General features: G+C 44.3%; 1 protein-coding gene across 1 annotated transcript in view; it reads left to right on the forward strand.

Moving 5' to 3' along the window:
* Window positions 1–1,590: 1,590 nt before the first annotated feature.
* Window positions 1,591–15,377, forward strand: part of LOC117747723 (serine/threonine-protein phosphatase 2B catalytic subunit alpha isoform) — a 60,995-nt gene continuing 47,208 nt past the window's right edge. The window contains exon 1 of the mRNA XM_034557148.1: window positions 1,591–1,876. Coding sequence (XP_034413039.1) covers window positions 1,816–1,876 — 61 coding nt within the window. The 5' untranslated portion in view covers window positions 1,591–1,815. The remainder of the gene's footprint in view (window positions 1,877–15,377) is intronic.

A 15,377-nucleotide genomic window follows, 5' to 3' on the forward strand; every position in this document is an offset into this window, starting at 1 on the left:
AAAGAGTATCCGACCTGACCAGCATTTAATTAAGTCTACAGAGCCACGAGGTGCAAAGCAGAGCACGAGAGCCACGAGGCATCTTAAAACTAATGATCTGCTGTGAATGTCTCCACTACTGGCAGACAGGAAAAAAGGCAGTGTGCACACACACACACACACACACACACACACACACACACACACACACGCACACACACACACACACACACACACATACACACACTCCATCCTAGAGAGAAATGTTAAACTCGGGGCTTCATTAACTGCCTCCACCTGTCAAACAACTGACTCATACCACACCGGTGTCTCACTAATAGCAGTTTGCCACCATTTATTCTCTCCGGGCAGCGGTGGGGTGACCGAAATTCACAACTGCAGAGGGAATGAGCAGGTGAGCTCTGAGGTCTCCTTCAGGCAGGTCGCCGGTGCCGTGTTGCTGATGACTCACCGATGAAAGATCCTTCTGCTCCATGCACATCCACACAGTAATAACTCACTCACATTGCATGTGTTCCTACTATGGTGTAACCACAAAGACAGCATCCGCAGTGAGTTGAACTGATCAGATCACGTCCATTATAGCGGACATTAAATACAGCTACTTTTTCTATACACACATGTAGACAAATACAATGTCCACAAAGAGATATGTTGTTATCACTGTCAACAAACAAGACTGAAGCTGCAACTCTTATCCTGAGGGGGGCACTGGAGGAAAAGTATTCAAGCATCCAATATAGAAAGATCAGCATTTCAGTAAAACTATCAGGGTTCATCCTCAGGGAACTATGACAGTCCAGAGTACATTTAAATCGAATTGAGTGTTTCCGGATGTCTTTATATCTTTATTATTTTTGAGTGGCCCTGAGCTACGGAAGCCCATTTCGGATAGTATACAAAAAGAAGAAAAAAAAGATAAAATGTTAGTTGTGACGGAAATAAATACAACTTTTCTTACAATGTCATAATTTGGACCGTTTATCTCAAAACCTTTACTTACCAACTCATAATGTTTGACAAACCTCATCATTTTAACTTTTTGTCTTACTATCTTAATTAATAAGATAGTAATAATAATGGTGTCTTTATAACATATTAACTTGACTTAGCAAGTCAAGACTATCAAACTTCAAAGAACCGCAGTAGAAAAGTAGCCAGTGGGTTAACACCAGCACATTTACAGACATGTTGATTTGATTAATCTATGTTACCTTTACACATAAATAAATAAAATAAAGAAACATGCACAGTTTTACCTTTTTTTATTATTTTTTTCAGGTGGAAATAAGCTTCTGTACCGAGAATGTATTTCTACGGTCCAAATATGTATTTGTAACTTTTTTAAAAATCTGTTCATTCAAGCATTTATTGTGCACAACCCGGCCACAAATGTATCATAAGTTATTCATACGACTTATCCATACCAGTTACTCATACCAGACCAGATTGACACAGAAACAGTCCTTTAATAAAAGTGAATGGACGCGAAGAGTGGCAGCCTGCCGCTCTCCGCCAATAGGCGCAGTCGGTGTGAGTCGGGGGGGCGGGTCCTGTGGGTGAGCACTTTAGACTGCGCACTGCGCTCAGACAACTTGATACAGAGTAACAGTAAATCACACGGAGCAGCTCCTACGGCACCAGCAGTGAAATTGTAACCCTGTTGCGAGTATTTTTGGCCGCCGATAGCGCCGAGTGAGATCACCGCGGATCTCTTTCCTCGGCTAGACTCAAGAGTTGTTCGGCCGGGAGCAACGCAGGGACCTCTCGTCTCTCATTTCTGCTCTAATCTCAATTATTATTATCACACTGGAAATGTCCGAAAACAAGCCGAGTGATGAGCCGAAGTTATCTACGACGGACAGGGTGGTGAAATGTAAGTGTGTTTTGATTATTTGTGTCTTTACTCTGTTGTTGTCACGCCACGCTGAAACGAGAACGGCTTCCCACAGCTCTCTCTCTTGCCTCGGACCTTGGAAGAATTCACGGCAACGGCAACAGCAACAACAGCAACAGCAGCAGCAGCAGCAACAGCAACGTTGCTGGCTGTGGGGGAAGAAGGGTGTTAGCCGAGCAATGACAGCAGCAGTAAACTAGGAAGTGAGGGCAACTCCACTTTGCAGACCCAAGAGCGTGGATCTTTCTAGAGAACGTGTCACATCTGTCCGTATACGTGCACTGTTTTCATTAGCAACGACGACAGCCAGATGCATGATCCTTTGGCTCGCGCACACAGTGCACAGCTTTACAGTATATGCATGCACATATTGCACAACCAGTGCATTCTACCCCGAGGGCGATTTCCTCTCATTCTGCATGCTTCACCAAGCATAGTTTCACCATTGCATAATACCCACTTGATGTCGCCTGTGTTTTTTGTTGTTGTTGTTGTTGTTGTTGTTGTAATCTCCCATTTGAGGGTGTGCATCGCGTGTGCCTTTAGTGTTCCTGACATATGGGGAGGTGCTTTCCTGCCTTCTGTGCATTTTTTTTTTTTTTTTAACAGGTCTGACATTCCACCATTGCAGTCTAGCATGAGAATGCAATAAAGATCACTATCAAGTCGACCTACACCCCCCCCCCCCCCCACACACACACACACACACACACATTTGGAACAAGCAGCAGGAGCAATGCAGCCTTCCCAGTTTCATGTCAGTTGGCATTGTGTGTCGCCTCACAGGCGTGTGCACTCCACCTAAGTTGCAGTTTTAAAAGCCAATTTTTCTGTGAGACTGTGAGCGCCCCTAAAGTCGTTGGAAGTGAAATCCCTCTTGCTTGGAGGACACACACACAAACACACACACACACACACGTGCGCACAAAGCCTTTTTTCCTCAGAAGCGATGATGACAGAATGTGTTTATTTGTGCTGGCTGGTTGGTGCTCCAGCACTAGTTGCAACCATTATCCTCTCCAGCTCTCCCCGTCCATCACAAACAGGCGTGTGCACAAGCACAGGAGGGGGACGCGTTGAGTCATTTATATTCATTTCAAGGGTTCAACCGCTTGAAATGATTGGATCATCGGTGAGCATTAATAAACGCTAATATATTTTTCTTTGCTGAGGATGGAGGGAAAGGCAATGCAATGCTACAGTGTTCAAAAGACCATGACTGGAGTCATTGACTATATTAAAGACAAGCCCGAGCTCTGGCTCGCTGAGCTCTCCGGCAAATATAGTTCCACTTGATTGCTTTCTTCGGCTTAGCCTTGTGCCATTTTGAAAAGGGCCAGGAAAAAAAAAGAAAAAGAGAAAAGTTGAACAAAATGATAACAGCTGCAACAAGGTCTTTTCGGTAAAGCGCTAACCCGTTGTGGTTTGGGCTACATTCCGCTCAGAAAACGGGGTTCAACGTTAAAAGCGTGTCACACCGCTTTGGGGATGAATATTTCAAGAGATCGTTCCCCTTCAGTCTCCACCAATTTGAAGGGTGATGAAAAATAGATACAAGTATGGCTTTTTGAAGAGATATGACATGATCGGTGGGATACTTGGTCGGTCGCGTTACACAGACGTGAATGCCAATGCATTTATACTTGGCTGAGGTCGGTTTTGGTCCAAAATGCATCGCTTGGTCTTTTTGGAGAGGCCCAGTTCCTCGGGCTCCCTCTTCAACCAGATGATCGGCAAAGTAATATACCTCATCATTCATCCACGTTTGGAGAAGTCAGTGTTTTGGTAATGCATCAGTATTATGACAACACTGATGCTGGCTGTGTACAAAGCACCTCTCCAACATAACTGCAGGCTATAGGTGTGAAGCAATTTGTTTTCAGCTGCCTAGTTTGCCCTGCTACAAGGTGTCAGTCCAACTTATCATAAGTGCTCTGCATCCACCTGTTTCCAAAAGGTATTACCATAATGCTCCTGAAAGCCACTGCCGCATGCACAGCAATTACTCATAAGAGTTTAATCAGCTGAGGCAGAAGAAGTTGCATAATTTCCCAGACCCGGACCGAAAGTACCGGAATTATATGAGCAATCATCCCACCATTACATTAGATGAGCTCCATTACTTCCACGTTTGTCGGATGTAGTGTAGAATTCGTGCTCGTCGGTCGAATCAACCTTTTCCCACAACCCAAGTTTAAATACTCAAATCATAGGTCCGTGCAATATATGACACTTATATCAATTTGGTCATATTAGGCTAAATGTCATTTTGGATATTGCATAAGACATGGCATTCAAGTGTTGGTTATTTTCCTGCTTTTTAAAGGCTGCATTACAGTGTAATTATTTAATCTTCTGATCTTACCAGACTGTTCTTTCTTCACCCACTTAGTCATTATACCCTCGCTCCTGATGATTAGTTATCGAAAATCTCAGTGCAAACATTTTGTGAACACACCAATGGTCAACCCCACAATATCGGCGCAATATCAATATATGAGCTTTCCTCCATATTGCCCGGCTTTATCAAATTGCTTGTTTTTGTCTGACCTGCAACATTCCCAAATCCAAAGATGCTTAGTTTAATATCATAGAGTAGAAAATTAAATATTCACATTAGCGAACCTGAAACCAGTGAATTTCTAGCACTTTTACTTAAAAAATGAAATAAACATTTGAACCAAAAATAAACGTGCACCATTCATTTGACTTTTTTAATCAGCATTTGCAGCTACTCCTGTTGAATGTATAGTGTGACAATAGTTATTACCAATGAACTATGACTGAATGCGGAGACAAAATTGTGCTCTACGTTCGTGTGCTGAATGAAAGTTTGTACCAGAGCTACCCTCGGTTAGATCTAAAATACATAAACTGTTTGCGATCGCGACAACCACCACGCGCTCCAAAAGCGAAACGAGCTCGGTCATGGTGTTTTTCCGTCACCAGCTCAGGAGCAGGGTCCTCCGAGCCCCCGATGGTGGGTCCTTCTCTGAGTGGGGATGGATAACATCTGACATTTGACTTTTGAGGAGAGGCCCCCATGCTCAGACATGCGTGGGTTGGAGAAATGGCGGTGGTGACAGCGGCGCAATGCCAGTTACTGATCCCAGCTGGATGGCCGAGTCATTTATAGAACAGAACATTAAGTAATGCCACATACTTGATCCTTGCCTTACATGTGAACACCTGCACACGATTCTGCTTCATTAATCGTAATCTGGCGTGTGCGCCATCATTCTGTATTGTTTGTTTGTTTCCACACGGGTACAAACGCAGTGTTATACAGAGAAAGTCATTCATCATTTGTCTGGATTCTCCCTCTGGGTGTCGCCATTCTCAGTAATATGTCCTCATTAGCATTCATGAACCTCGTCATTAGCTTTATTTGCATGGCAATACGTTCGCTGTGGGAAAGCTAAGCGATATGTCATCACTTCCTGTGCCAGTCTGCTCGGTCTGTAATTTGAAAAGTAAATGTTTCAGTAGAAAAGGTTGGCAATGTTTTGGTGGAGTCCGAAGTTCTTTGGCGTTACCGATGGAATACAATTGTCAGTCACCACATCCTTTTTTTAAAAAGTTTTTTCTGAAGAGTTAATAATGATGTTCGTGTGCTGCGCTGTTATTGGACTGGCTGCCCAAAAATGTAGCGTTTATTGCACTGATTCCAAGACGGTAACGCTATATATTAATTATCTTAGTCTGCGGTTCCTCTAATGAATTAAATTGATCTCCTCTGCGAGAGTTTCCTCAGAATTTGATTCATTCATGGTCGTTGCTCAGCATTTCTTGCCTCACTAGAAAGTGTGAATGGGGGAAGAAAGAAGCACAGATCAAGCCTCATGTGTTTAATGTGATTATGGAACACATATACATATAGGGAGGATGATTATTTTAGTCACCATTTATATTCCAATTATTAATCCAACTTTGGGAGCAAAAGTGTGAACCAGATTGTGAAAAAAATATGAATATTATTATACTACCATAGCATGCGGCTAAATCCTTTGTAGTTAGTCCTCCACACAGCACACACAGGTGAAACAATCTGTCTGGCAGCCACTTCTGTGTGTAAGAAGCAGAGTGGTTAATTGGAGCCTGTGATTGGACAGTTGACCTGTGAACAGGGAGCGCTTTACCTGCTGCACGAGAGCTGGAGCTCAAAGAGCAAACCGTCAATATCACACGGTTTTCAATATTTGGACACAAATCCTGATCACAATTATTATTATTATTATTTATGCTACATAGTTTGCCAATTGTTCCAGCTTTCAGCTGCTGGCCTCGACTGAGTTTTTGTGTTTTCTCTCTCGGGGCGTGAACCTTGTCGCGAACAATAGGCCGGGCAAAAAAGTTAGTCAGAGTAAGTCGGTATCATAGTCTTCAGGGGCCCCTCCCCCCGTGCTTGCTGTCATGTGTCCTCGGCATGTGAAGAAGCCTGGGTCCTGGTGGCTCCTCCTCCTCCTCCTCCTCCTCCTCCTCCTCCTCAGCATCTTTTCACGGCAAACAGCTCGACCTGGAAATGTTTCATACAGCAAAAACTGTGTGACAAGAAGATAACCAAACCTGTCATGTATCTGCTTGCCTCGTTTGCTGTGAATTACAAGATAATAATCATAACTATTGTTATTTATTAATTTGTCGGTAACAGTGTGTTGCGTCACGGCTGAGTTGGGAAGACTTGAACTACCTCTGTTGTGATGGGATGCTCAGATACGCAGTCTGTGGCATCCTGAACCTGAGTAAGTGCACCTTTACCGCTCAGATTAAAGAGGAATTAGGCTCTGTTGTGGATTTAGGGCACAGCAAAGCGGAGGATTTGGACAGATTAAGCTCCATATAGGGGGATAAAGGCGGCTCCGCTCAGAGGTTGTAATCTGACTCCGTGCATTAAAGCTGCTGCTCTTGCTAATTCATGTGAACAAATGGATGTTGGGTCTCAATAAAGCAATAAGGGGAGAAAAATTGTTTACCTACCGTGGCATTTTCAGATTGTTGCTAAGCCTGTGAGTACAGTTCGGGGCATCTGCAACTCTTTGAACTCCCCCTGTTGATGCCTTTTTGAAGCGGTACCGGTTCTAATAAGCGGTTTTCTAGCTTATGTGGAGGAGGGCCGTGTTTTTCTGCAGCATTCTACCATCGCAGCTCATCACACGGTGCCTTACACGTGCCGCATTCTCCTCCTCGACCACCAGAGTGCCAATTTCGCGCAGAGGAGCAAACAAAACAAATATTCCACTCTTGATTGCTCGTCACCACATTGGCGTCCGTGAGCCATGCATCACATCATTTAAAAAAAAAAAAAAAAAAACAACAACAAAAAACACGGCCTCCGGATAAACAAACACTCAGCATTTCCCATCTCATGGCTGGCAGACACGAGCACGCGGCCCTTTTGTCGGCTGCAGCGGCTCACAAAAGCCATTTGGAACGGGGACAGGAGTCGTGTGTCATGAAATCCCTCCCCGGAGCAGTCACAAATCAAATCAACGTTTGGGCGTTCAGTACAGTGAGTATTGGGAAGGATGGGCCAAATCGGTGAACTGGGAGCAACTGGGTTGCTGGGTGTTATTAGAGGCTGGTAGAGTAGTAAATCGGCTTTCTCACCTCAAGTCCAAAAGCTATTAGATTTTTGAGGGAGGGGGGGAGTGGAGTGTACACACTCATGTATACATGCTTGCATGCACATGAGCCACAAGACGGGTCACTTTTAGTTGATTTGGGATTCAGATATTGAAAAGCCATCTGTCACGGGACTGTTGCCAAATGCTGTTAAAAAAATTGAGAGCAAATGCTTTGTCAAGGGGCTGTGACTCATTAGCTTCACAGAGACTCAGTCAATTAACAACTCAGTGGTTGTTTATTTTGGTTCAGGAGCAATTTTATGTGCGTGTGTTTTTTGTGTGTGTGTGTGTGCCTAATTTCATTTGGTTAATTACGGTCGGATTTGGTAACTGTCGGCCAAAAATGAAACGTGTGGTAAAACCAGTGAGGCTGTTATATTGTTTTTTGCATGGTGGATCGGAACAAGGCAGCGGGATCACATTTAACAACGCTGTTAAATGGAACGATAAATGATTTGAGCTGAAACTTTTAAACTATCCAATATCTAAAGGCTTGCTCTTTATTTACTTAAAGTAGACGAACAAAGTTTCCAGGGTTTAAAAAAAAGAAGAAGAAAAAAAAAGCTTTGTGAAATGAGCATTTGACAGTATTTTGTGGAGGGATCTCTAATTTTAAGGATGTCTTGTTTGTCTGCGGCGCTTGTTTGTGAATCAGTTCTTAACAATCTCGGTCATGCAGTGGTAGCAGCGGATCCAAAGAGACAGTAAAGGTATTGTTGCTGAAGCCACGTTGATTTATAATATTTTCTTCTGTTCCCATATTGATGCTGTTACATCGGCGGTAAATCAATGCATCAGTGTAATGAATCAACCCTTACACCCCCGAGCTGCATCATTAGCAGAGAACTACAGCCTGTCTACACGTTGAAAATGCCTGAATATTTATTTAACTCCAGCCCACAGGTATGCAAACACACACAGCCACCGCATGTCAAATGTGAAACCCTTTTTTTTTTTCGCACCTCCAGAATAAAACACGGTTATGTGCTCCTTTTTTAAATTTATTTAATTTGAGGACAAACCTCTTCAGTTTGAACACGCAGACACGCATTTTTGGCCTCGTTTCCCCTGCTGCACTTGTCTCCATTAGCAGGAGGAGGTGCCTCGTGGTGAATGCATACCTGCGTGCTAAATGCGGAGTCTTGTCGTCTTGGATCGGGACGAGCCCTGGCATGCTGCTGTGTGACAGATGCACAACATGGACGCACACTTCCTGTCTTGTGGCAGCCGCTGGTTTGAAGTTAAATACGGGTAAAAAAAAAAAGAAGGAGTTAAGACATCTTACTAGATTAGTAAGCAGAGAGTGCAGAGGATTGTTTTAACTCTTGTGTTGGCTCATCGACTCAGATGCAAGTATTGAGGGGGCGGGGAGGGTTGAGGACATGGGAAGGGTGTGCAGTATCTCATGGTAACTGTCGATGCGAGATTGCCCCCCACACACACACACACACACACACACACACACACATTGAAGCTGATATAAGTGCGACGTGTTCCTTTGAAGAACTGATGAATATGCAAGATGTCTTTCATTTTCAGTACGTGGGCATGTGCGTGAGGTGACATACAAGACACGCAGCAGGCGATATACATAACACCTTTGTCCGGTGTTATGGCTGGACAGGTGAAGCTTGGCTATGAGGGACTTTGTTTATGATGACCTGACTGTGTTTTTAAAATTAAAAAAAAAAAGAAAGTAAAACATGTTCCCTGACAGTGACGCACATCAGCACATCCCGATCTCTTCTCCTTTCATGTCGGAGCTGCTGCAGTCGAGTGCTGCTTTATTTGTTTGTTTCGGCGCTATCACGTGCAGTTTGACATTTTTAAAGGCATTTTCAAGCACCGGCGGCTTTTGACTATTAACCTTGGGGGGGGGGGGGGGGGGAGTGCATGTGAGGATTTCGAGGGTCATGTGTGCCGGCTCTTTTGCTGGCACTGTGTAAATGCAGCGCCAGGGGTTAATTAATCCCCCTTCCTCACCACTTCATTTCCCACACTTTTCATCATCATCATTTTAACTGCGGCTCGAGAAATTAATCCTTTGCCGGGCAGATTGTATCAGGCAAGGAGATCATGTTGGGTGTACACCTTTTTTAATTATCAGACCAATCAATACTTTCAATCACGTATTATGGATACATTTTCTTAAAGCCTCGATTTAACAGTGGTTACAAGATTTGAGAGCAATATAACCACTTTTACTTTGAAAGGATTTTATTCTTTTTGTTTTTATTTCCTAGCTCCATTGAAGCAAATTAACAACAATTAGCTTAATTGAGGAAAATCATCATTACATTATATGTTTTTTTTTTCTCTTCATTTACGGTTGATCTGTGGAAAGATGTTCCTTTCTTTCAGGTGTTGTTAGCCAACCGGCTAAAGCACCCAGTGTGTGAACGAGAGAGAAACTCCAGCTATACAAATACAGCTGGAGGTGAGTCGAGGACCCAAGGTTTATTTACACTCATTGACACGCGTTAATTATAGGACCACCTGGCTGAAAATGAACCCCCTATTCCGTGTGCTGGTGAATTTGGTTGATGTCTGCTTGCCTCAGTCACCGTAGGAAAAGGAAAATCTTTTCATTGGATGTGGGTTTTGTGGAACTAGATCAACAAACGTATCATCTACATATTTATGGTCACACCGTGCCACCTTTTCTGTATGTTGAATCAGGCCCAAGGGTCAATTAAAAAAAGGACCACCAGCGTGACATTTCATTACTGGAAGTTGTCACCCCCCCCCCCCCCCCCCCTCCCCCCCCCCCCCCCCCCCCACCCCCCCCCCCCCCCCCCCCCCCCCCCCCCCCCCCCCCCCAGCAATCCCTCTTCTTCTGGAATAGTCTGCCAGTAATTGCAGGGTAAATGTATCTTGGTTAAAGTTAGATTTAACTTATGTTGGTTTGTCCTCGACGGACTGTATCTCAGCAACAAAAGGCCGGTCGCAGATGACCCCCCCCCCCCTCCAAACCTGACTCTGAGTTGGATAGTGCAAACTGATATCTCATCAGTCTGAGCTCACAGTGGGCCTCTGCTAGCCTGATTGCAGAGAGGTTAGTGTGTCCCAGGGCTCTGATTGATTTTGTGCCTGTCCAAACCGCGCCGGGGAGCCATGCATTACAATGACCAATCATTTGAGCCTTAATGCCGTCCCGCTCCCCATCGGACCATTAGGGTGTGGAGGGAGGGCCTCGTGGACTCGCACTCGTGGATCTCATAGCGTGGCCTGCCGCTTATGAGCTGCAGCATTGTTTTGCTTTATTGACTGCACGCAGAGAGTTCCTGCTCATGATGGGATGCACTCGTAAGCTGTCACTGTCGAATCATGTCCAAACATGCACCCGTGTGTTTTCATATGTGTGCCGGTGACTCTGAAGCATGTCAAAATCAAGGTAGTAGGATTCCACAGTTTAACTTTTTCACTTGTGAAAATCGTATCGCGGAACCGTGGAAGACATGTTGTTTCAACAAGCTAATCTTGACTCTGCATTAACTCCCGAGCCCTGAGATGTGGGTCTACTGTTGGTAATTAATGTAATTGTCACACACACATGCACTCACACGCGAACGCTAACTGTATTTTTTTTCCCCCTTTTTTTTCTTTTGGCAGCTTGTTTGTTGCTTCGCCATATCATGCAGGCCTTTTTAATAGTGGCCCAGCCCCCACAGAAACTGTTGAGGTTGAGGAGTGACACATAAGCTCACTGGCGGTCGCACAAGTACGGGTATGTCAGTGACACACAGTCTCAAGAAGACTAAAGAGTACAACGTCTTTGACAGCTTTTCTACCGGGGCCTCGGCAGTTACTTACAGTCAGCACTGTCTTCTTTTTTTTTTCTTCTTCTTTCTATCCTGTAAACATTTTGAGACATACTGTACGGCGGCAGATTGTAATATTTTTTTTCACAGGCTCAACTGTTTCCTGTCTCTCTTGTCATATATCCCAGCTACCCTCCAACCGCGTGTATTTCTTGTCTTTTCCTTCCATTTAGTTGTCGCTGCGGTTACGCCATCCCCGCCGCTTTCATCCACGACTACAATGCTTCCTCTCCATGCCGCCGTCGTGCCATTCATTCGGCGTTTTCCCTTCGTTCCTTTTATTTTCCTCCTTTTCTTTTTTGTTGTTGTTGCATACTCTGCCAGACCCATGTTGTACGACCAAAACGCCCAGAATGCTTCAGGCCCGTCTCCCTGTATAGAATGTAATCCGATCCCCCTGGAGGAATGTGGCGAGCCTCGGGGACGGCCAAATCGAGCCGGCAGATAGGGTATCTCCGAGTGATTTCTAGGCCAGCTCTTCGGCAGCAATTGGCAATAAGGCGATTTGGCATTCGCCCTTCAACCAGCAAAAAAAATCACGTGTTTAAAAAAACATTGTTTTTTTTTCATCAATCTCAAACACTTCACGAGAATAACAATTAGCAGTCAGTAGTTGAAAGCAGCATTAAACGGTTGTTGAGTGCGGTCTGTTTTGTAGACGGCAGAGACTTCTTTTCAGTCCAACAGATGGTGTACAGAGCTATGCACTCGAGCAGTATCAACCTGCAGCCCTGCACGGGATGTCTTTATGACGTCTATTTGCTTCTGATAAAAGTGAATCTAGTGTGTCTTAAGCACCTGCTAACTGTCAGGATGCATGGCAGCATATGCTTTTGTGTCTGAAAGTGGTTAGAAAACCGCAAACGCCAGGGATAGCTGTTGTTCCAGGGGGAGTCAGTGGTAGTTGATAATAATGTGAATCCCCCTTCATATGAAAAAGGTTCATCTGCAATTTTGTTCTGGTCCCAGTAATATTGTATCCTGGAGTGTACTGAAGTAGCATATCGCATGACATGGTTTAGCAAATACTGATACACCACATGTGGTAAAACCATTTGATTCCACTGGCAACCTATTAATTCCACGAAGGTAGATCACCTCCTTGATTTGGAACATTTGTAAATGAGTTGTATTTGAAGTCATCCCCTCTGACATAGTTTTACAAGACACTTATAAGACAGCCTTACTCTGATGATTTGCTTTTATCCGTGGTACTTGTAGCAGTCATGCTCTCAAATGCATTGTAATTGACTAATACCATGCTCTACAGATGTCTAGTTTGAACTCGCTAAAGTGAGAACAACGTGATTCTTAAACATATCATAATTCTACTTAATGTCCTTACATTTCACCTGTGTGACAGCATTTCTTGACAGTTGTGTGTTATGAATAGCTTTGCTCAATCAACACACCTGCACATATTCCAGCTTGTTCCAGGCTTTATTATGCACTTGACCACATTTTGATGCCGAGTTTCCAGGTTGACGATTTCTTCTATTTCTATTCAACTGTTGCTCAGTGGGATCTTTGTCTCTTTTTGCCCTTTCAATTATCCGTCTGGTTGAACCTCTGTACAAAACATAATTTACCTTTTCTTTTTGTCCCCTGCATTATACAAAATACCATCTATTTGTAAAGACTTTCTTCAACCTAAAAGCACGAAAGACAATTCAGAAATATTGAGTAGTCCTCTGACTGTAACGAATCAAGCTTTTGTGGCAGGCGATCCCAAATGTAATGGTGACTCTGATGTCGTGTTCATAAATGAGAAGCACCTGAGAAGCAACTGAACCTAAGCATAGCCCTGGAGATACCAACTAGGAATGTCTTTGAAAGTTTACAGAAGTGAAAAAGAAATAAAAAATCATCTGTGTCTGTAAATGTGAAAAGATGTACAAGCGAAGGCAATGCAGCAGCTTTGACCACAGCAGAGAAGAGTCTGGGAGTCGAGACTCCCTTCAGGCAGTCAAGCTGTCAAGTGTCTCTTCTTAAGTCCTGAACTTACTCGCTGACCGGATCCTCAAGGTCACATGACCCTCGCAGCAGGCCCCGCTTGCCCCGAAGGGATCGGGGCCATGACCTCGGCAGCCCACTACTGCTTGACCCGCGCCACCCGGCAGCACCTAGAGTTTTATAGAGGCCCCGTCCCTCACTTACACATCTTTTCTTCGGTTGGACGCTGACTGTAGAGATGGATTTTGAATGTGTTGCTTTAACTGCCTTTTAATCTCGCGGCTCCTAGTAAAGCCTGCACAGATGGTGCCTTCAGCGTAATACTCTGCTAGTGAATTTTGAAAGTGCTTTCCCTGCAGTATAGAGGTCAGACGGACGGCAGAGAAGGATGATTTACTTCACAGTCACTTTAAGCCCAGAAGGGTTGCATAATAGTGGCTACTTCAGGGGCTCCGTCACAGCTTTGTGTGTGTGTGTGTGTTTATATCCCATTTGCTGACTCAGAATTCCTTTTATAGGGAAGTCATTCTTTTGTTTCCCTCCCTATATGTCGTTTTTGGATATTCTTTCTTGGCAGTCAGGTGGAGAACCACACCCGCACAGTCATGGCCTAGATTCAGAGATGGGCTTGAGAGGTGGGTGTGGGCTTTGGGGAGGGGGGGTGGGGCAGGAGAAAAGGGGCTCTTAGAGGCCTTGTTGTCTTGGCAAGAGGTGGGAGGAGGTGGCTGGCGCCATCCCATTGCCTCGCCACCTGTTCATCAGAAAAACCCACAGTCAGTCTGCCAGAGAATAAAAACTCAACCGTGGATCTCTTGGACACAAACGTTTCATGCCACAAAGATGCTCGTTACAATATTAGATGTGTGTCAAATTAAAATGTGGTATTATAGCTTTTATTTATGTCCATTTATTAGATCTGTGCTTGCCATTTCTGACCCTCCCTTGTCCCCTTGGACACATCATGGAGGAATGCCGTTTCACATGCGTGACGGGGCTATTCTCGTACGGTTGGGAGGGTTTGCCCCAGTTCACAGATCATTGCGATAGGGTCAGGGAGGTATTACATTTCAAGTCGAGCAGGTAACCTCCCCAGCTGAGAGGAGTACCGCAAGGTGAGTTAATTAATGATGAGGAACGTTATCTACAGTTCAGGCTGTGTTTTTTTCATTTGGGCCTCAAGGTTCATATGCTCCTTTTACCAAGTGTGGGTGCAAATATAGACTGGCCTCATCCCCTCTGTATGCGTCTAGTAATTGCATTCTGGAAATGCCAACATCTCGGCTGCCAACGAGCCCTCCTTGGGAGGTGCGATCGCGCCTGTTGAGGCATATTATCTCAGAGGCAAGCTGCGAATGAGTGCAGAAAACACTGAACTCAGTTGGAGTTTCTGCAACGTAGCCACATTTTTCCATTCATTTGCACGCCATATTGTTGTATTCGATAACATAGGGTAGAATCCGATTGTGTCGTTATCGCCAGTCTCGCATTTCTCATTTGCGAGTTGAGGTAGCACAACTTGGGTCAGTGTTTGACCTTCCACAGGCAGGTGCCGGACAGATATTCAAAATGTTCAAAGCATCGTGTGTGTGTGTGTGTGTGTGTGTGTGTGGATGCCGGCTTGATTTCATTTAATGTTCTTCTACTCCAAAAAACAAGATGTGATATGCCGTGATGCTTGCGGCAAATGTCTTCTGCCAGCTGCAATTCCTTTTCTGTGTTCTCTCCAGAGGGTTTACATGTGTGATTGAAATATTTAAAAGGGGCTTGAAAAGAAGGAGCTTTATGGCTCCTGACAATTGACTGCAGCAGGCAGTGAAAAGGATAAAACAAATAATACATATATCCCTAACAACATTTAATAAGGAATCTGCAGGTGTGAAATGTTGAACTAATTCACTTACTGTGCTAACAATTTTATGATCGAGCAACGCTCCGAAACTGTCTGATTTAAATATGTTAGCATACTGCAATATATCTTGACATCTCTGTCATGGTATCATTATAATAGATGTTTAACGTAGCGATGAAGCTTTTTTTTTTTTTTGGGGATAACCCCTGGCTGAGCGGATGGATCCGTATCGT

Source organism: Cyclopterus lumpus, chromosome 18 (assembly GCF_009769545.1).
Source record: "Cyclopterus lumpus isolate fCycLum1 chromosome 18, fCycLum1.pri, whole genome shotgun sequence".
In the NCBI taxonomy this organism is placed as follows: domain Eukaryota; kingdom Metazoa; phylum Chordata; class Actinopteri; order Perciformes; family Cyclopteridae; genus Cyclopterus; species Cyclopterus lumpus.